Below are 22,554 nucleotides of genomic sequence, written 5' to 3' on the forward strand. Positions count from 1 at the left end.
ACATCTTTCGACATTAATTATTGCGTTTTGGCACTTTATAAATGACTTTGCGACAAAAATTATAGCGAGAATTCATATTATATATTCCGCAATAACTACCAAAGTAAGCAGTCGTTATTAAGATATAAAATGATACTTATATGAAACAATCCATGATTTGTGTTCCACACTTTTTCCAGACCGTAACGTTTTCAATAACTCCTGAAATTTGCATGCGACCACAATGTTTTATTTCCAATTCAGCTCACGCTTTTGTTGTAACAAAATAAAATTAATCGAATACGCAAATTAATTGCAAAACCAAATTGAATATATTTTCTGGATGATAATTAGTAAAAATACACGCGGGTGTTCCATGACGTATTTTTCGTTGCACTCTACATGAACAAGACTGGTACAAAGAACCAGCCTCGTAATTGATCGAACTTTAGAACACCTTTATCTGTTTTGTCATATTGTTGGTTGTAAATTTTAACAACAAACTACGTATTTAAAAATACAATTTAGCTGGTTATACAAAACCTCTTAGTACTACTAGTCAATAAAGTCTTGCTTCCAAATAAATTCTTCTTTATACGGATGTCCCTCAGAACAATTTTCGGTGCACGTATAAACACACAACGTTCCCCAATCTAAGCTTTCCACTGTGGTTTGAAGACCAAGGTAGTTGATCATTTGCGGCAACACCTAACACGAACAACAACACAGTTTATTGAAAACAACAACAACATATGGGTTTCACTAAGAAGGAATATGCACTTAAAAATCTTAAATATACAAGCTCTCATTCGCAAAAAGATTTAATCAGGTCAAGGATATATATAATAGCATGTCACACTGTATTGTTGTTAATTTTTTTTTAGTTCCAAAAGCTTTCTTAATTTTAGTAAGTATTAGAGAAATAATGCAAGAGAAATTTTTACAAGGTTGTGATAGCTATAGTTATTGTGGTATGTTAACATAAGAAATAATTTTGCACATACTTTGCACAATATTTACAAATTAGCATCTGAAAATTTTTTGTATATGACCAAAACATTTAAAAATCACGAAATGTGTTGATTTTACTGCAATATATTGTTTTATTTTGGATTAAGAGAAGAGAGATACACCGCTATAATCTCGATTTTATTTTCTAGAGGTTTTTGTACAGACTAATAGCTATTAGTATCAAAACATTCCGACGAAATTTTAAAAAAAAATGCAAGTGAATATGTTTAATCTGGTAAATATACCTGGAATTCAAAACGCCTTTTGGCTCCACATGAGCAGGATGGAATATCTTCGCTTTTTGGGATATTATGTGCAGACACCCATAGTGGTTGGCCACCAAGACTGTATCTAATAATCTAAAAACAAAATGTTGCCATAAGAAGCATATTAAACCACTATTTTGTTATGCTATATATGAACATATATGTACTTGTTCAGGTTCTCTATCAATGCGTTCTTTAAATTTCAGAAACATTTCATCACTGTTTTCATCTATTTTTTGCAGATCAGCATCTAATTTTGCATCAACATTTTGTGGCCCACGTTTCTTTTCTAGGTAAGTCTTATATTTCTCAGCTTTATCATCTTTCGACTTTTCTTCATTAGGTTCTGGCTCAGTAACAATTTCATACTCATCAAACAGTAGAGACTTTTGATCAGTTTCTAAATGAACGATCAGTATTTACTTTGTTTTCATATAAACCTCCTATTCAAATTTCTGGTATAAACAATATCCTACAAAAGGAATACCACGAAGTTCACACAAAGAAAAAAAACATTGTATAAACCCTACCACCTATAGATTAGCTAAAATTTGATAGAATTCTAGATCAAAAGCAATGATTTTAAAAACATGAAAAGCTAACAGGACAAATATGATCATTTTTCGAAACAACGGCAGGATTTTATACATGATATACATCAACAATCACAATTATTACACCTTTCTTTATTGGTAAAAATACTGGGGTGAAAAAGGGGGAAGATACATGTTCAGAAGAAAATAAAACAAATACTGTACATCACCAGCATCACAAAGTATTGATTTGTTTGTAACTTGCAGTTCTCGTGACTGTGGACAGAATACTGCTTACTGTCATGCAGAGTATGTGAAGGATGCAGAAAGTTGTACTGTTTTTAAATTCATTATTTCTGTTTAATCTCCTTTACCTTTTTTAATATAGGTGAGACAGGGGCTTTTCAGTTTATGACCATGCCCTGTCGAGTTATTTATAACATAAGTGACATCAAATACAAATTGTTCAGGCATAATTGTGTCCACATTTATCCTACTCAAACAAAATTTCGTGTAGATTAAAAAAGCTTATTTTTGTTTGAAAATAAGTAATCAACAAATACTGACTTATGTACCAACACAATAAAAAGCTGATTATTGTTAATAAATAAAAAATGTCCAACTTGAGCCTTAAGCTGAAGGAAGTTGTATTTATCTATTTACATGTATAAATATTACCACTCCCACCATATGACCAAATAGGGTTAACAAGTTAATCAACTACTATAATGTTAATTTGTCACAACTTCATCATCATGCTTGTTGCAAAGCTGTCATTTTTCTGTCTTACATTGCCAAAATAATAAAAACAAGGTCTATAACTAATGCATCTAAAGCTTTTGTGTCAGAAGCAGAGTTGCATTATTTTAGTTGTAACGGTCAGTCTGTTATCAAAGTGAATATGCCAAAAATCTTTTTTAAATATTCTGACGGTTTTTTTTTAATAACTCCTGATTTCCTTCTTATATGGCTGTGATACTTACTGAGTTTCAACATTTATCTATTAGACACCTGCATGCTAAATTTTTAGGTCCCATACCATTCAGAGGCTTTGATATTGGCCATTACTCGAAACTACCCCTAAAATCTCTATGAAATCCTTATAACGGGGAAAATATAATAACTCCTGTTAGGATTATCCTTAGAACTTGAAACTTGCAACACAACTTTGTTTCGTCAAGAAGAATCATTTTGAATAATTTTGACACGTGACTAATCCGATTTCCCGATTTTGTCGGATTTTACCCGAAAATCGGGAAAAAACGGATTTTCGGGCAATTTTTGGCAATTTTTTATTCGATCCATGTAAAAACCGGAAGATATGTTAAAACAAATTTATTTAGCTTTCAGAAACTTCAAACAGAATGTAAAAATTTGCTCTAGAACAAAAGTAATTATATTTTAAGCAGATAGTGGCATTTTTAACAATTTTCAAGCTTCTGATGACGTCACAGAAAATGTGCTGACGCAAGCAAAAATTTATTGCCGCCATTTTGTTCCTTTTATGACGTACTATAAGTGTGCCAAGTTTGATTCAAATTGAACAATCCTATGAAAAGTTATTGAGGGGGGTGGGGGCCGGAATCCCCCCCCCCCCCCGGTCATAGTATGTTCGAAAAACTCCGGACCGAATAGGGTTAAGACATGGTTGTCATGGCAGACGTTTTCTGAGGGCATGAGAGTTTTAAGAATAGCTTCCTCAAAACAGTGTATAAGTATATGGAAGGCAACCTAAGGTAGAGAATCAAAATAATGAATAATAAAAATATCTTGCATGGGCCCGCGCCCAATTAGGGCCCGCACTCTACATTTTGCCATCTCCCCAATTCCCCTCACATGGCTTGGGTTAATTTAGGTCGTACTTATTGTTAAATAGCCACAACATACAGACATATATATCAAAGTTAACAAGTTAGAACATACTGCATACACTCTTTTTTCCATTCATCAATTTAGCATTTCCAGAACAGTTCAATTTGTGACCGTTTTTCCAATCAAATATTTGGTGATCTTTACAACAATACAGCACTTGACACAATGAACATTTTTTGTCTGCATAACAGCCACATAAATTACATAAGGGCAGCTTGGATGTCAATAATTTAGCTTTCTCAATAAGTTCAGAATCAGATAATTTTTCAAAGTTTGATATATCATTGTCACTGTCTTCTTTCTGTGATCGAAGTGCTTTGACAAACATCTTGTTTTTAGAACAGGGTCCATTTCCGCAACAAAACAAGTAAATGGTTTTATGATACTGTATACCTTTTAGTGTGTGTGGAACATACAGCTGACATAAAAATCTCATCTGGTTAGAACAAACGCCACACATCAACATTTCTTGCGATGGGAAAGTATCCCATCGTAACCAAACAGGTTTTCCACCTAATTTACTGGGGAATAAGAATGGACTAAGTAACGCTTTGTTGGAACATTCTTCTGCAAATCCAAGTTCTGTCTCCACGTGGTGTTGTTGTTGTTTTTCCGCCATTACTACTCGACGGGGCAAAAAGTCACGTGTCTGTTTCCCGAATTAGCATATCAATCCGATTTCGGAACCATTTTGTAGCTATTTCCAGCGGTCGATTTCTCTGTCATGTGTTTTTGTAGCTAGAACTGTACCGTGGAGATGGAACAAGCTTTTCTATACTTTTCCAGCCTAATGCATGGTATAGCTACGTGTGCTCGCTAACCGTCTTAAAAACTCCTTTCCTTCCACTCCATTAGTCTCTCTAAAATCTCCTAGACTCACTTTTTCTCTGTCTGATGGTGGTGGTCAGCATCCTATCATAGCCATGGTGGCTAATATAATGCTGGTCTCCTTTACAGTCATGGCCTGTTGTAATATAGTATTTGGGTCATTCCATATCAAATCATCAAGATGCTAACCTACTCCAAAGGGTCTGAATTTCTGCTTAAACACTCCCTCTTTTTTATGTAGCTAGCTAGCTAAGCATAATTACGATGGCCCCTATGATGGCTCACTTCTCTTCTCAATAAAAACACTTCTCTTCTTAGTCAAAACACTTCTCTTCTGTATAACAACACTTCTCTTCTGTATAAAAACACTTCTCTTCTGTATAAAAAACTTCTCTACTTTGATACCTAAAGTTCTCTTCCGTTCGAAACACTTCTCTTCCAAGTGCAAATCACTTCTCTTCCATAAGCTCGAAAATTTCCCAGACGGAATCTGGTCCTTAATATATGAATTTATTCAAATATTGTTTATGAATAAATGGACACCCCAGGCCCTGCGCATAGGAAATTTTGGACCCAGTAAAGTTTGCATAAATTCTTACGGGGGCATATGAACGTTTCTACAAAATTAGATTTTTCGCGGGAAAAACTTTGCGAAATTTTAAGCTATATTCTTATACGGTTCCAGAAGCGTAATACGAGATAGCTTTTTTTATCTAGTGTGCGGGAATAAACATTGATTGTGATGTCTGTTAGGAACAGAACTCGTGGTTTTCAAAAAACAAGATATTTTTTTTGCAGCAATAAACATTGTGATGTTTGTTGGGAAAAGAACTCGTGGTTTTCAAAAAACAAGATATATATATTTCTAAAATCCAAGCATTTTACGTTGTTACAGGTGTTGTATTACATATATCTTTCTACTGCACAAATCAAGGCGATATAATAATCAATAGCTTCATGAGCTGTCTCTGGCTTAAGTTTGGAGAAACCCTCCATTGGAAGAACTGTTTCCGCAAATTCAATAAATTCAGACTCATTATCGTGATCTGGTACAGATAGTTCGCTAAACTCTTCTAGCTCATTAAGATCTAAAGTTTTTTTAAAAGACTCGCAACCATATAATTCTGGAACAAAGTACAATGTATCAGGCCTTCCACGGGGAGCAGTAGCACCTTTGCTTGTTGCTAACAGATGTTGATTCCAATGAATCGCAAATTCATTAAGGTCCTTTCTGATCAAATCCATAAAGCAGTAGCGTACACATTCAGCAATGAGTGCATCACCGGCATCTAAAAAATCCTAAGTCTGCAAGTTCTCTAAAAAATAACCTCCACCAACTTGGTCTGTCTTTTGAAAGTTGTGACCAAAAAGATTCGATTCTTTGATTAGCTGTTGATGTACCAACAATAAAACTGCCAGTGCCAGCATATTCGTCATTATGCTGAGATCTTAATGCAATCTGAACAGCTTCCAAATTACAGTTTTCAGTACCATCATCAGACCTAATTCTTGCTGGAAGACGATTTAACTGCTTAATAGATTTTATAAAAAAGTTTGTAATAACTTCAGGCTTTTTGTTCGTTCTACTAACTTCTAACCAAATAAGCCGACGGAAGAAAGAGTCTATACAACCATGGATACTAAAACCAAACGGCTTAAGTTTGTCGTGCCCGTCAAAGATGCCACAAAAAATCTGGTTCAGGAACGCAATAATTTCTTCTTCTTAATCTTTTCTTTTTTATTGAAGAAACACCTTCAGGGTCTAATTCTCTCAGAATTTCCATCAGAGTTGTTCTATTTACAGCGACTCCGTATGATTTAATTATTTTCCACTCTTTTTCTTATTGATGGTGGTTAGTAGGGTGGTCAACCTACTTGATACGTTACTTGTTCTACCACTACTGCTAGCATGACTTGTGTTAGCTACACAAGACAGCGAAGACCTTGTGGCTGATGGTGTTATTGTAGTTGCTGTCAGGGACGAGCAGGACATTAGATTTTCAAGCTCCACTTTAACAATTTCACGTACCACAGACTTCATGCTCATGCTTGCTTGACGACGGTTGAAAAAAATGACACATGGCGAGGGGACTGGTCCTGTGTAATAAACCTCACTAAAGGTTAAAACTAGGGACCAATGATGTAAAATTGCGGACCAGATTTTAGAATTCAAGTTGTAAAGAGCCACATGCAGAGAAGTGTTAAGTGCAGAAGAGAAGTGTCAAAATACTGCAGGGAAGTGTCAAAATACAGAAGAGAAGTGTTTCGTTATATAGAAGAGAAGTGTTTTTGATTTAGAAGAGAAGTGAGCCATAGGGGCCATCGTACATAATCTGTTTAAATTTCTTTTTGTGAGAAGATTTTGGGGTGAGAGCACGGGGAAATTTTGCACTTAAGTTTTTTGTTAGATTGATTTTTTATTACTTAGCCTGTGATTGTCATTTCATTTCAGGAGCCTTCACTGCAATATTATCTTCACTTGCCTATTCTATATTTGCAATTCTTTAGTGCCGTATTAACTGTTAGTAAAAATAATCTCTTACTGTAAACATCGAGTTTTGGCAACATAATGAACAGTAAAAAAGTAATTGAATTGCTGAAAGGTGATACCAAAGATATTTTGTTTTACCAACTATACACACTTGAAATCAAAAACAAGCCTGTCACAGATTCTGACTCTGAGAGTCCAACCCTTAATGCATTGTTGAATGTAAACTACCCCTGTCTCTGCATGTCTCTAAAGACGTTTGCAAATAAAAATAACATAAATTGAAAAAAAAAATCAAGACGTTTGTGTTAAGGGGATATTTTTTATATTGACAGTTTAATATAGATTATATTTAGAAGGATCGTAGCCATTTCTAAGGATAGAGAAGGATTGCTTTTAAAGCAGTTTCTATTATATTCACTAAGACCGATATATATCCTATGGTCAAGGTTACAATCAGGACTAAGAGGAAAAACTGTACCAGGAAGCACATGTTATCATGTTTCCATACTATCAACAAAATATTACATCAGTATGGCTATACTTTTAGGCCACCAAAGATTATTTTATTGTGTAAGGCCATGCAGTTGTATGTAATTGTATTGTGATTATTACAATTATACAATATATAGTGATATTAAAAAAAAACCAACTTATTTATTACTCTCAGGGAGGTAAATACAAGTATTTTTCAATTTCTACCCTTTAAAATCTGTTTTAACACTGTAACTACTTATAGCTTGATTTATATGCCATATTCTCTATATCACTTTTTTTCACATTTTCAAGATCTTTCGAACTATATCTATTTTCCCAACTAGTATTTTTATATTTAGGCATATTTTTTCTTAATCCCAAATATGCAAAAACCCAAATTAGCTGTAACAGGACCAGGTATGAGAGAAGCATACCTATGATTTTTTTATTCTATGTTTATTCTCAAAATAAAAAAATGAGGATACATGAAAGTTTATGCTCAATTATATATGCAGATCTTGGACTAATTATGTTTTAGCATTACCATTGCCAGACTAAGGGTATAATTATCTTAAACGATAAGTTATGGATACACAATTGGAGGTAGGCAGGATGTATCTAGTAGCCAAGACGGGTTTGTCATAAGGAGTCATATAGATTGCTTTTTTTCTATTTTAGATGTCTATATACAACACAAGAGATACAATTATTTGATCACAATTTCAAAATGTTCACTTACCTTAATTTTGCTTTGGCTGTTGTGTGCATCGCATTGTTTTGGTTGTTAATAAAAATTAGAAAGGTAAACACTTTATAAATGTTTAAAACCTGATACAAATTTCTATGATTTTTAATTGAAGTTTGTTTCAAAGTTTACTGATTTTTTTAATTTAGATATATTCAAAGCTATATAAAAAGAATACAAGAATACCAGATGTTAATATTTTGAAAAAAGTAGGTTTTTAACGTTATGGCATTTATAAAAATAAAATACTTAAACACAGCTATATTTTTAGTAATTTAGCGTGCTTCAAACTTTAGCAATAATAATTTCTTTTTTTTATATGTTTATAGATCATCCCACCGTCAGGTGAAATTGGTTGGGACATTTTTACAGTTTGCAATGGTGTTCCAATTTGGCGGTATAAAGGAACGTTTACCTTTGCTCCTTACAGCATTGTTGCTTGTCGAGCTCTTTTGCAAGAAAAATCATCAGTAAGTTCCTTATGATATACTAAAATCCTTTTTGGTGTGTAGTTTTTAAAAAGATTTTTATAAGAAAAAAACATCAGTAAGGTGTTTATAGGTTTGGCAAAGGCAACCTGAAATGTGCAACCTGGAATTATTAAAATAAATAACTCTACAGGCCTGATTGACCATGTACTTGCAAAAAGACGACTTGTTTTGAAACGTTATGCAAAAGTTATTCTCATCTTAAAGCAAAAGTAAAAAATTAAGAGGCCTGGGACGAGCGAACTAGTATCACTTTGGCAAAAAAAATTATTTTAATTAATTCAACTTTTAATTTCTATGCATTGATAAAGTTTAAATGAACATCCCTTAAATATAAATAAATACCTTAACAGGTCCAAAATTACTAATTAAAGAAAATGTTAAAATTTGTTAGTACTTTAATATGACATCATAATTTATACAACATAATTAAATCTGAAATTCTTTAAATGTGAATATCTTGAGAAGGAAAAGAGCTTTTGAAAAAATTTGTTAGCCAACTATTTAAGCTCTATAATATAAGTCCAACATTATTTTACACCTTGGTTCCATTGAAGATGAGAATAACTTTTGCATAACTTTTAAAAACAAGTCTTTTTGCAAGTATTTTCAGCTATTCACCTTAACAATTGGTTATTTTGAGTGTTTCTCAGAAATAAATGACTGATTCATTCACCGATTCAATAATTTATCATTATTTTTATTTCGCTGACTGATCAACCCAACAAACTTCCCTTGCTGCCTGTAAAACAAAATTACTAACATATACCTTCCTTTCTGTTTCAGAGCGTTCTGCAAGAATTAATTAACATAAAGACTTTTTCTGCTTTATTTCCTGAGTATCCAGCGTTAGAAATTGAAGAAAGTAGTACTACTGGGAATCGAGATGTTGTTTCGTTATCGAATGTAAACACAAGTTTAAGTTTGACAAGTATTGTAACTTGTCATTTGTCTCATATTAGTTTCAACTTAGAACGGTAAGTTCCTTCTACAGAGATAGTTAAAATCATTTGGTTTTTCCTTTAGCAATCTCTAGATTATGTTAGTAAAGGCTCACTGTTATTTTGTAGATTTTGGTTTAATGGGCCAACAATGTCTTGGTTGTATCTGTGTCCCACAAGTATGTTATTATCAGAGCAGTATGGTTATTGGATTATCTTTGTTTTACAAGACTTGAATGATGGCAATGGTAAGTTTGCATGGATTTTAAGTACCAATTTTGACTTGGACCTTATTTATTGCGATTATTTTCCCAGTATAGCCTCTTTAGTTTCTATTGGTACTCTTAAGATTAACAGTATTCAGGTTGCTGAATTTTGGTTGAAGTTCATAATGACCAAATTTTCCTGACACGACTCTTAGTCATAAGATTCAGTAACTGTGTGTTTAATTGTTTTGCAATAATCACATTTTCGGATTTTTAATAAAATACAGTGATATTTAAGACCTTATTTGTTATAAACGACATTGGAAATTTGTATTGCTGTAGTTTAGATAAGTACCATTAAAATTTCTATAACGTCATAAAAACCAATTTTTTTATGTCAACAAAAGCTCAAAAACTTGGTCATACTAAACACATAATTTTTGCAAATTATTTTACAAAAGTGGAATTCCCTATTATTAGCAATTTTCCAATGAATTCAACTAAATAAATTTCCTAAAAATGTCTAAGAAGAAAAAAAATAGAGACACCCACTGCACACTGAATGTCAAACATTATTTTTATTATGTAAAATCACTAAGTAATATTTTAATTTTTTTGTTCATTTGAAATTCCTTATTCTGCAACCCAATTTTTTTTTAAAATAACTGCATTTTCTATTAACAAAGATTATTTTTTACATGCTTCATTTTTCACTTTATTAGGTACTTTTTTCACTTTGCTTACACAACAGTAAATTTTTGTAGCTGTGATTTAAACTTTGATGTTCTTACCTTGTTATTTTGTAAACAACTGAACTTGGAACATTTTGCAAGAAAAAGGTTTTTTCCTATTGACTTATAAATAAATGAAATTCATATAATTTGTGATATTTACATGTTTTCATTAATAAAAACAAGTTTTTACATCTTTTGTATTTCAGGTTCAATGTTGTATATTCTTGGTTCATTTCCATCATCTGTTCATTTTGCAAGAATTTCTCACATGCTTTCATCCTGTCTTGTACTAACAAGGGAACACATGGATTCACTGTACTTAAGTAAGTTATTACCGAAGAAAAAGAAGCATGATGGAAAGGAGAGTAAGCAAAAAAAGGAAATAAAATCACGAACACCATCACCAAAACCAATAAAAGCAAGTGTAAATCAGGCTTCCCCAGTTATCAAACCAAAGCCTAAGAATGCATCCATATTACGGAATGAAGGTAAATTGTTTTTGATGCATCAACAAAAAGTATCAATAAAACAAAGAAGTGTAAAGTTTAGATAGATTTGAATCCCACTTTTTCCCACTCAAGTTTCCAATGTTGCACACATTGGTAGATTACAGAAGTTCAACTCCGGCTTTAACCACTTTATCAACAATTTTCTTTAGAAAGAAAAAGATATGCCTTATTTTTTTTTCTTAATTCAATTCAACTAAATTGACTAAAAAGTATAATCTATTGTGTGATAAAAATAAGTTGTGGTTGAAATTAATTGAGAATTTTTTTCATTCAATAGGTAACTTACATGGTCTTAAACGGACACTAAAAAGGGAGGGCATAGTCTTCTTCTTCATCTTCTCTTTGGATCCTAACTAAGGGTTATGAGATATGATGAAACTAGCAGTTAAAACAGTTTGTGTTGTTACATCTTTTTTGTTTCTAATATGGCCACCTGATAATATGTATTTATTAGAAATAACTGACATTAGGCGAACTAAGTTTGAGGAATAATTTGAGGAAAGGTAATCTGAGCCATCTAAATTGATAGAAGGAATAGTGTCTGGTCGGCTTGATTGATTTAGACAACCTGGAGTATTAGAAAAATATTTATTACTACTAACCTTCATTTTTACTTGCTTACATGATGTGGGCCATAATATCCTTGTTATGGTAAAAGAAAATTATTATTGTGTTTTTGAGGGCTTTTGTGTATTGATTTTTATGTAGCTGTTGGTTATATTGAAGAGCCTGCTGTGATTAAGAGGATTGCCAGTACAGAATGTATACCAAGCAAATCAACAGTAGAGGCAAATTCAACGGTAACATTATTTATTAAGTTATTGTTTTTATTCCATGTATAAAAAACTCACAAAGATAGGAACAATATTAAAACAGTGTTTATACAAATAAATAGTAGAGTGTAATTTATTCATTTATTTTCGCCATACATGTCAAAAAATTTAACAGTACATAACCCCAAGTTTCCAACAGCATGATTGTTAGACAATACACTAAAAAAAACTATATCAAACATTGATGTAGTTATTATATTTATTCATAAATGAATCTAACCTCACAGAGAAAAATAATCCAAAAATCCATATTTTATATATGAGGGTAAAGACTGTGTCCAGTGGTTTATTATTATCCATAAAAGTTGAAATAAAAATGAAAAGGCAATTATATTTTGATAGTTAAAATTAAAAATTTACTTAATTCGCCTGAAAAAATTGTACGCATAGATCCTATAAATTTTTACAAATTAATGTTAATAAATTATTTCATTAACATTCTTTTTATGTCAAATGTGTTGATGTTGAGTTTTGATGTGTATTTTGAAAGTTGAGATATTGTGAACATGCCATAATTAACATTGTGTTGTTATTAGCCTTCTAATGCTGTTGGTGAAGAAGCTCTTATTTCAAAAACTCTACCAATAAAAGATGATTTGCCTAACAATGAAGAAGCTGCTGTACCTAATGACGAAGTCAATAAAAAACTGTAAGTTTTCCAGAAAAAACTTAAGAACATAAAATTTTTCGAAGTTTTTTAAAAAAATTATGCACATTATTATAGATAACATTTTATGTCCATGTTTTTTATCATTAATTCTGTCTTTAGATCTTTTTAATTCGTTTGCAAAAACTAAGTGTCGTTATAAACAAGCTGTATTTAAAGTTGCCACTATATTAAGGAACTAAGTAATCATTACCGTATTTTCCGGTATATAACCCGCACATCGTATAACCCACAGCTCAGCTTTTTAAGTGAGTTATAAACTGATTCTATCAGATAGCCCAGACCTTCATATAACCCACATAAAATTTCAATAGATATGTTTTACTTATCCGCACCTTTGCATAACCTGCATCGTGTTAAGAAAAAAATTTAGCGTATTTTTACTTACCCTAATCATTTTATAAAAATGTGCGTGTGTTCTGTTTTTTCATGATGGAGACAAGTGGGGGATGCTTAAACTCGTGAACACCAAACACGAGAACCGAGTGTATGAACTAGCAACCCTCTCAGTCTTAACTTCCTTGTCTCCGATTGCCGAAATAATAATGAATTAAAATTAATTTGACAGCAGAAGATCGACAAATAAACAAAAACCAAAAAACCCATTCTATCAGGTTATAAACCTAAAATAAAATCTCTGTTTTTTATGTATATTTAAGTTTTTTTGGCATAAAAATAAACAACATAATAATTATCATGGATTGTCTGTAACAGCAATGTACAGAACGTTCTTTTCTAATGTTTATAGAATTTTGTTATCTATTTATATCTAAGCAGTCACAGTGTGCATGATAAAATGAATGGTGGCAATGAGGAGGAGATAGTTGCGTGTGTCTTATTAATTGTATTTTATATTTATTTTTGATATTTTTATTGGACCCCTGTTGCTCGAAGGTAATGAAGATAAAAGAAAATTTTTATCTTTGCTTTAATTTTAATATTTTTCAATATTTTTAACAGGAATTAATAATTAAGTCCTGGGCACTAGGTTGTGAAGTACCTGTCAATTTAACCTAAAAGTGATACCTGCTATATTGCTCTATTACCAGAAGCAATCATTTCAATGTGCTGAATGTGATTGCAAAGATATAAATAGATTAGAATTATATTCAACACAAAAGAAAAATGATCTCCAGAATTGTGTTTCAGAGAGAGCTCGTAATATTAGCACTGGCAAGCAATAGAAAGTTAAAGCAATTTCACTGTGTGAAAAAAATAAATCACGTAATTGAAGTAAGATTATGTAGATATAGGATCATGCACGGAGTTATATTAATGTAAGCATTTTATCCCGTTGGTACTATTTTCTTCATTAAATGCATAAACTTTAAATTTCACAATAAATGACAGAAAATATAAAACTTATCACATTACCCACACCACATTATAACCCGCACCAACGGTGGAAGTCGTAAAAATGAACTTATAACCCGCAGGTTATATACCGGAAAATCAGGTAATGCCATGTGACCATTACCTGCTTATTATTAAAATGGTAAAGACAAGATGACAAAACAAGCACAGATTTGTTATTGGAAAGATTGTATGCATGAAAAAAGTTGTTGGGATAGGGAAATAAGTTAAATTCAGGTACAAATTAAGCACATTCTAATAAACCCACAATGCATTGTAATTTTACTATTATTTTTTAGATTAAAGTATAAAGATGTGTTAGACGAAGGTTATGGCATGCTTATATCAGCTCACGAAGCTGATGAAAACACTCCTGGATGGGCTTATGTGGGATTGAAAGAGTAAGTTAAGTATTTTGCTATGCCTTCTGATGAAAATTTGATCAACCTGCTATAAAAAAGAAACAAACTGATTGTGTTGGAACAACAGTTTTTAACACTTCCTTGCGTTCTGCAGCATTGAGTTCTATGTGCTTAACTGGCACTTCTAGAAACTTCCTTGCTGAGCAATTTATTTGCATTGTAATAACAGAATAACTTCTACTGGATGTTATAGATGTTGTTAGCACATCATGTTTGATATATTCCAATAACCTAAAAAATAGTTTTTTTCTCTAAATTCTCAATCCTATTATATATACAGGTGTTTTTTTTTACAAAAATTGACAAGAAAACTAATGAAATATAAGGTAAAATTTTGTATGATTTTTATAGTGATGTGCAAATCTATCGCAAGGATCCCGATGAGCTGTCTGCATCGAGTTGCTACAAAGGAACAACAGAAATAAAAGTTCCATTAGAATATTTATTCAACTACATACTAGATCTTGAGTTTAAGAAGGAATACGATAACCTGTTTGATCAAGGTTTGTGTTTTGTCTTTCCCAATGAATTATCAAAACATTGCCTGATATGACGCTCATTCTTTACTTTTTGCAGGAGAGGATGTTGAACTTATTGGAGATGGACTGACAAAAGTAATAATCTTTTTCTTCCTTTCTCTCACTAAAAATATTGCACATGCAGAATTAAAATAAAACAAAGTTTATGGGATTTGGCTTCTTCAGGGAAAAGAGGGCTTATTTAAGTACATTCTGTACAGATAAAAAAAATTTTTAGATAGTCCATTTGCAATATCAAAATGTGTGGCCCACAACTGGACGTGACTTCTGCTCCATATCAGCTTTTCGTCACATAAAAGATAACTTATATGGCATCATGGTGAAAGCTGTAAGTAAAGCTTAGATTAAAACTATTGATCAAAATGATAGGCAACTTCAAAACAGACCTGTAAAATAAAATGTAACCAGGCATTGAGCTTGTCAGTGTATTGGCTAAATAAATTGTCATGTGATCTTAACACAGAATGAAATTCTCCTATAAAGTGGACATTTTTTTAAAATTTTTAGGTGACTCATGCAGAGTGTCCACCTATAAAAAATAAAGTGAGGTATGTGTACAAAAAAAATTACAATTTTATGCTTTTGCAACAACATTTTGAAACAATGGTTTATTTACTATTTTTTTTCTCAGAGTTTTACTACTTATATCTTAGAGGTGAAGTTCTCATAGGCGGTTTCATGGTTGAAGTCATATCATCTGATCCACCTAGAAATAGACTGACCTATGTTACGAGAGCTGACCTACATGGTATGGAAGGAAGAAGAATTCTTTTTTTAAATATTTAACCTACATTTTTTTTATTTATGTTTTACCTTATGATTTATGTTTGAATATCCTTTGTTTCAGTTTCCCTCCTGCAGGGGATAATAATTTATGTAATGATTTATATTTGACTTTTTTATCTCAGGTTCCATTCCACAGAGGATAATAAATCGTGTTAGTGCTGAGCAACCTCTCTTTGCTGCAAGCATAAGAAAACATGTTGAACGAAGATATGAAATACAAGACCCTGAAGAAAGTAAATCTAATTGGTTAGAAAAATTACATAGTGCTCCAAGTATTATTGAAAAAATTGCAGTGCCCATGGTGAACACTGCCACGGCTATTTTCAAGGATGAAAACAACTCAGAAACAGATGGCAGTCCTGAACTACCTGTTAAAAATCAACTTGAAAAAGATGGCGACAATGACATATTATTAAAAGAAGAGAAAAGTGAAAATGCAACAGATGTTTCTGATACTCAAACTGACCCTAATGAAATAAACACAACAGATATAGGTGAAGACGATTCGCATGTCCTTACATCTAGTGGATTTAACATAAAAGAAAATTATTACTCGCCAGTAAATGAAGAGTTGGTGCTGCCACCTCGTATAACTGATGAAGACAGTTTAATAAATGATACTGAAAGTATTGGTGATCTGTCACAGGTAGAGGTAGCTAGTACTACTGCAAGATATTATGTTATAAACTGACGAACTTTGAATAAATTTAACCAAAATAAGTTCTATTCCTGGAAACTATAATATAGGAATAAGAATAAAAAAATAAAATATCCTTGAATAATGACATCAACTAAGGTTTATTAAACCTCAAAGAAAAGTAAACTTGTAATGTAATAGCTTTCACTCAGTAAAACGAATCTGTTTTCATGTAGTTTACTGAAGATCTACAACCGCAGATATCAGTTTCTGAGCAAGAACTTGATCTTCCAAGAGGTAAACATATTTTGCTCCGTTTTTACACTCTTTTATAACGTAATTACTACTGATTTGTTGTCTGCTAATTTAGATGAAACTGGACAAATTGATTTCGTTACCCTGGGTAATCAAACAGCTGCATCCCTGGAAGAAGAGGTTTAAAAAATTTTCAACCCATCTGTTTATATTTGGCTGGCGAGGAGTTGTTTTTCCTTTAGTCAATTTCTCTATTCAGCAAGACTTTGCAACACCAAATTTTAAAATGTCTGCGCAATACGCACAATGAAAAGTGGAGCAAAATTTTTTACGTCAATTATTTACTATTGTTAAGATCTTTCACCTGACGAGATTTTACTAGAATTATTAATTGTTCCATGTGTCGTATTCGCCACGGCAAAATTATATAAATTTCAACTTATTTTCTTTCCCATGTCAGTCATATCATTTTATTTCAGTTTTTAGCCACCAGATACATTCAACCATCCACCGTGGTTGACATCACCAACTCACCAAACGATACCTGGGTGTAAGTGCTAATAATAAACTATCCCTCCTTTATATGCTCAAACCCGTTTTCGGGAGACAAGCCTTTCGTTGCTATGAATGGAGGGTCTTTTTTGGCTCTCGATTTGCTTAGCTGGTTACTTGAGAACTTTTTACTGACACAACACAAGGTTGTGGCATGACCCTTTGCATAGCATTCATCAGTATTGAACTCAACACGTACAAAAATTTTCTTTCAAGCAGGCTATAATCACCTTTAGAGTTATTTGACTCAGTCTAGTGGAAAGGCTGCTTAAGTAAGAAAAAATGTTTAAGAGGTTAGATTTGAGGCGTGAAGGTTGCTTAATTTTTTACCCAATTTGGAGCCTAGACCCTGGGTGGCTCGTAACAACACACAATGTGTGATGCGTTTAAGCTATTATCTGGTAATAAGTTATTTAGTTCTGTTTAGTTATCAAGGAACAACTAAAGATGTTTTGATTATGCGCAAGATACATTCTAACCAGAAATATCACAGGTATGTAAACAGATTGAATATTGCTTTCAAAAAATATCTTAATGGGTTATTGTTTATATTTTGATCATATATTATCCAGTGTAATGTAATTAAAATTAGTTTTTTTTAATCAAATTGACTGTCACATGTGCAAGATTTTGTAGTAAAGTTATAAGCACTGCACATTTAGTGGGTTGTTGCGTTTTAATATTTTTTACTTTTATATTTACCCATATTACTTCTATATTAACCTAGTTTTCTTGGTCGAGGTATCATCAACGTTCTTCCTGTCACGGTATGGGAGGCCATTCGAAATCCTACAACTCGATTTATTTATGATAACATGCTAAAGGTTAGTAAATGAATTGCATCTTTTTTTCAAAAAAAAAATATGTTAAGCATGACTTGTCCCATTTTTTTTTTTTTATATATATATTATATATTTCTTCCCCTTAGCGCAATACTGTTATTAAAGAAATCAGTGAAAGACATAGAATAGGTATAGAGATTTGTCCGTTTTTTTTCACACACAATAAGCTCGTTGTATTTCTTTTTTTGGAAGAGGTAGTCAACATGTTGAAAATATGGATTTATATTTTCAACATTTTAGTGCATATGCGACATGAAACACACGCTTGCTTTGTAAAACAGGCGAGAGATTTTTGCGTGCTAACCGTGGAGCGTGTCGAGGTTTGTGTTTGAAATTACTGTTGTTTTTACAAGCAGAAAACATGCTGTTTGCGTAAACGTTGTTTTACTTTGATCTAAAGTAAACAATATAAGTTAGAACTTTTTTTTGCCGTGTTTTGGTTATAAATTTGTTATTACCCAATTAGTTATTACTCAATTTACCTATCTATCATGTTGATGCTAAAACCCATAATGTTTTGACAATCTTTCGTCATTGAACCCACTTTTGGTTGCAATGGTGACAAAGTTGAAAACTGAGGAAGAGAAATTTTATTCTCTTTCATGTGGGCATCACGAGTTATAGCTTATTGATGGCATTTCAATGTTTTAGCCGAGCTGTGATGCCAATTGGCGTATTTTGAGGTTTAAGGGTTGGTCATCAGTCCATCATACAAAATTAAACTAATCCAGGTCGTTTTTGAAAACTCACAGTTTAAATGATTCGAAACCATCATACTTATATTTCTTATCACAGCAACAACGTTATGTTTTGGGTGCTGTATCAGTTGACATTCCTGAATGTCCACCTGTCAGAGACTGTGTGCGTGGAAAGGTATGTCCTCATTCTCATTCTCTTTCTTACTGCTGATATCGCGGTTATGGCCGAAAGCTGCAATAAAAAAAATAATCAAATTAATAAAACTTGTTTTTTTTCATATTTTTTTACATTATTACTGTCGTTATAGGTTATCTCCAGCGGTTGGATAGTTGAACCAATTTATTTGAATGGAAAATCATGCTCACGAGTGACATATATTTCACAGGTATGCGTTTGATCAGAGGTTCATGGTCAGTATTTTGTTGGAAATACGGTCACCAGTGGATAAATATGTATAGGTTTTTTTCGCTTAATCGATATAGTTGGTCAATTTTAGTATATATATTTGTATTCTTCATTAACAGGTGGCAAATTATTTATTTTTATTATTTCAGGTCGATTTTGGTGGTCGACTACCTGCACGACTGATCAATTTTATCGCCAAACGTCAGCCGCTAGCTTTGTCTTACTTACGCGATTATTTAGAATCTGCTGAAATGTAAAAAATATACTATCCTCAACCAACTGAATGGTATTATCCATTCACATTTTTCCTTCAATATTCTGTCAAATCTTAGTACGTAGCGCAATGCATGATGGATGAAATTTATTATTGTATCTCTTAGAAAATAATTTTATATAAATTAATTTATAAAACTTGTTTATATATTTTAAATCGTTTTTTTTTCAATGATTTATTCGGACAAAATGCTGGAAGACTGTTAGAAAGAGACTATAAATGTGTATGACTGAGTAATTTTTTACGAATACAGGACCGTAGTCATGATTTGCTTATTGATTTTTGTTGTTGTTGTTGTTGTTTTTCGAGAGATCCAACAAAAGAAAGATAACAAAATAAAATTGTAATATATATAGAAACAGATTACTAAAGCATATAAATGAATAGGCTTCTTCAGCTTTTGGTTTAAAATACTCTACTAATATCGTGACTGCGGTGCTGGTATAGCTTTTCACTTTCCAAGAAGAATTTATAGTGTTTTATAAAACGAAATTTTATCTTAAAATTATGAAATTAACCTAGTATTGTTGTGTATATTGTTGTCTCTTTACTTAAGTGTTGGTGTTTCTTCTTGAGATATTTTTGTTGGTTGCTAGATGAATGAATTTTTTGCAGCAGTGTTATGTGTCACTCACTTCCACTAAACGTCCACTAAACGGTAACTCAACAAAGAATGTACAATACTAATTGGGTGATGAAAATCTGTAATTAATAATCTGCTGCTTCTTTTTTAGGAATTAACAAAATATGTCAACTTTTTCCTACATTGGTGGTTTTACTGTTTTTGTTGTCATTTCAAGTGTTTCTCTTTTTTAAATGGTATGTTCTTTCTTTCAATCATGGAGCTTTAAGTTTTCAACATGGCAACCCAATAACGGTGTAGCAACACCACCCTGATTTACCATGTCGAAAGCAACCAAACGAAAACACGTTACGAAAGAAATTCTTGAAGATTATTATGTCCCAGAAGATGGGGAAGAGATTGTCAAGGTAAAATTGTGTATTTTGATACTACAGTTTTTAATTTTGGTTTTGACATGATTAACCAAGTCAAATAACTGCTATTTTTATCCCTATTTTTTTCATCAGATTGTTGGAGGTCGTGGAAACAACCTGCACGAAGTACAAGACTCGATTGGTAGACAATTTTTAGCTAGTATGCCAACAAAATTTAGAAAAAATGTTTGGGTTAAGCGAGGTAAAAGACACATTAAGTTTTTGTTTGTTTACAAGTGACAGTAGAGCCCTTTATACACACAAAGGTAGACCCTGTATTTGGTCCTTGTTCATTACATACTTATTTAATTTACCATGATCTTTTAATAAAGAACCCTAGCATAAACGTTTGTTTGTTTGTTTGTTTGTTTGTTTGTTTGTTTGTTTGTTTGTTTGTTTGTTTGTTTGTTTGTTTGTTTGTTTGTTTGTTTGTTTGTTTGTTTGTTTGTTTAAATTCAACCACACAAAATTGCGAGTAAAGGGAAGTATGGGAACTAACATGTGTGTTTTAAATTTTAGGAGATTTTGTTGTTGTGACACCCATAGAAGAAGGAGTTAAAGTGAGAGGAGAGATTGTCTACATTCTTTATGCCAAACAAATAAAATATTTGAAATTTGAAAAACTGTGGTAAGTTAGACGTATAAATAAACGTTGCATGAAGATAAAGATGACTGTGGAATTACTTAATTAAATGATATTTTCTTTTCGCATTTTATCGTCCACTAAATAATGAGCTCCCTCATTTTTTAAATGTCGAAAAGTCAATGACTGAACAATATTTTTCTTGTTTGTAGTTGAATGTTGATTTGCATGTTTTCGAAAGCTAGGATTAAATATAAATCTACCATTGTTTAAGCGTTTAGTTTTTTGGCAAAAAGCCGGCAAGCTTTTGAATGGAATGGCGTTATTATTGATGTTGAAATCACGTTGTCAAAGATAAAAAGCGTATCCGTTCACGTTACTTTTAGGCCACAAGGTTTTAATGATGAAGTAAAAAACACTAATCCTGCTCAATCCAGGTATGATTAATGAATAGGTTGCAACTTCTTTCAGTTTGTATACCACAAATTCGCAATAACAGCAATTTTCACTGTGTTTATTTTACCTTGATCTAAACTCTTCTTGTTCGCATTTAGCCCAGAAGATATTAATGGCAACACCAAAACTGAAGAACCAAGTAAACCACACCCAGTGTATGTTCAGTTGTTTTTACTATTTTCTTTTAACGCTAGTCTTAACTTTCACTTCCAATCCTGATTGATATACGTCACTAGCTTGTGAGAGAAAAAAAATAGTTAGTCGTGGGAATAACACAAGCAACAACAATATCATTTAAGCACCTCAAATGATTGACTTGAAGAAACTTAAATAGGCTTTACTGGCCACGGAAAGCATAAGACACCAACGGGGGTTGAGTTAAGAGCTCTATGGTGTGTTCCTACGTAGGAGGAACACGGCGTTGTGCTCACAGAATGGAAGAGAAGGGAAGTGACGAGCGGTTGGTTACTTTTATTTACAAACCTGTTGCTAAGGCCAACATAATATTAAGTAGAAAAATTTTTAACTTTACGACTAATGAAGGATTCTTCAGTGCGGATAAATAAATTGGTCTACCTTATTTTAAGTGAACACGACACCAATAACGACAACGCTGATGTCGATTACGACGACGATGTTTCCAGTGACGATGATGACGATCTGTTTGAAAATCCGAATCATCGCCCTACGTATTATTATGAAGATGATGACAGTAGCGAGGAGAAAGAAACTTCAGATGAGGACGAAGAAGAATTAGAAGAAGAAGAAAAGGAAGAGAGCGAGGACGCAAAAAATAACGGCGAGGGATACACAAGCCTAGATAAAGGTTTCCAGCAGCTTAAACTTTGATACAGATAAATAAAATTCTAGACTGGAACAATGTTTACTGTGGTTGCTTCGACCACGATTACTTTTACTGTCTTAATTGTATAATTCATAAAACATAAACGAGTACGACAAAAAAAAGCAAGCAATGCTAGTCTGTGTTGTATTTGTAGCATTTTTGTCATTATATTGAAATTATTTTTTACAAATATATTTATACTCAAATTCTTTGTTTTGTATTTCATCACTTTTTTCTTCACCAATTGCCTTCTAAGTATTTTTGACAGCACAGAAAATATCGATTGTGACTCTTGTCCTTTTCCATAATATGATCCTGGTGTTTATTTAGCACG

The 22,554-nt window shown here is 32.4% G+C and overlaps 3 protein-coding genes across 4 annotated transcripts; 2 read left to right on the forward strand and 1 right to left on the reverse strand.

Moving 5' to 3' along the window:
• Positions 1 to 263: 263 nt before the first annotated feature.
• On the reverse strand, positions 264 to 4,315 carry LOC130656367 (programmed cell death protein 2-like). The gene is made up of 4 exons (XM_057459204.1): positions 3,713 to 4,315; positions 1,424 to 1,656; positions 1,236 to 1,349; positions 264 to 687 (listed from the first exon to the last, which is right to left on the reverse strand). Exons 1-4 carry the CDS (start codon positions 4,278 to 4,280, stop codon positions 535 to 537), a joined length of 1,068 nt encoding a protein of 355 aa, XP_057315187.1. The 5' UTR covers positions 4,281 to 4,315; the 3' UTR covers positions 264 to 534.
• A 3,817-nt stretch (positions 4,316 to 8,132) lies between these two features.
• On the forward strand, positions 8,133 to 19,863 carry LOC130656366 (uncharacterized). 2 transcript variants are annotated; one of them, XM_057459202.1, is made up of 25 exons: positions 8,133 to 8,256; positions 8,349 to 8,408; positions 8,529 to 8,669; positions 9,474 to 9,664; positions 9,758 to 9,876; positions 10,775 to 11,056; positions 11,786 to 11,877; positions 12,447 to 12,559; positions 14,230 to 14,331; positions 14,704 to 14,855; positions 14,929 to 14,966; positions 15,109 to 15,219; positions 15,399 to 15,439; positions 15,545 to 15,639; positions 15,800 to 16,329; positions 16,551 to 16,611; positions 16,685 to 16,749; positions 17,049 to 17,119; positions 17,549 to 17,614; positions 17,849 to 17,945; positions 18,050 to 18,092; positions 18,204 to 18,283; positions 18,759 to 18,836; positions 18,970 to 19,047; positions 19,217 to 19,863. In XM_057459202.1, the coding sequence occupies exons 1-25, from the start codon at positions 8,182 to 8,184 to the stop codon at positions 19,322 to 19,324; spliced, it is 2,889 nt and encodes a 962-aa protein (XP_057315185.1). In that variant the 5' UTR covers positions 8,133 to 8,181; the 3' UTR covers positions 19,325 to 19,863. The 2 variants fall into 2 exon arrangements, with proteins under 2 accessions (XP_057315185.1, XP_057315186.1); XM_057459203.1 differs by having other exon boundaries at positions 15,800 to 16,323.
• A 181-nt stretch (positions 19,864 to 20,044) lies between these two features.
• LOC130656368 (probable RNA-binding protein EIF1AD) lies at positions 20,045 to 22,429 on the forward strand. Its single transcript, XM_057459205.1, has 6 exons — positions 20,045 to 20,331; positions 20,431 to 20,539; positions 20,857 to 20,965; positions 21,307 to 21,357; positions 21,475 to 21,531; positions 21,964 to 22,429. The coding sequence occupies exons 1-6, from the start codon at positions 20,245 to 20,247 to the stop codon at positions 22,223 to 22,225; spliced, it is 675 nt and encodes a 224-aa protein (XP_057315188.1). The 5' UTR covers positions 20,045 to 20,244; the 3' UTR covers positions 22,226 to 22,429.
• Positions 22,430 to 22,554: the final 125 nt, after the last annotated feature.

This window comes from Hydractinia symbiolongicarpus, chromosome 9 (genome assembly GCF_029227915.1).
Source record: "Hydractinia symbiolongicarpus strain clone_291-10 chromosome 9, HSymV2.1, whole genome shotgun sequence".
Classification (NCBI taxonomy): Eukaryota; Metazoa; Cnidaria; class Hydrozoa; order Anthoathecata; family Hydractiniidae; genus Hydractinia; species Hydractinia symbiolongicarpus.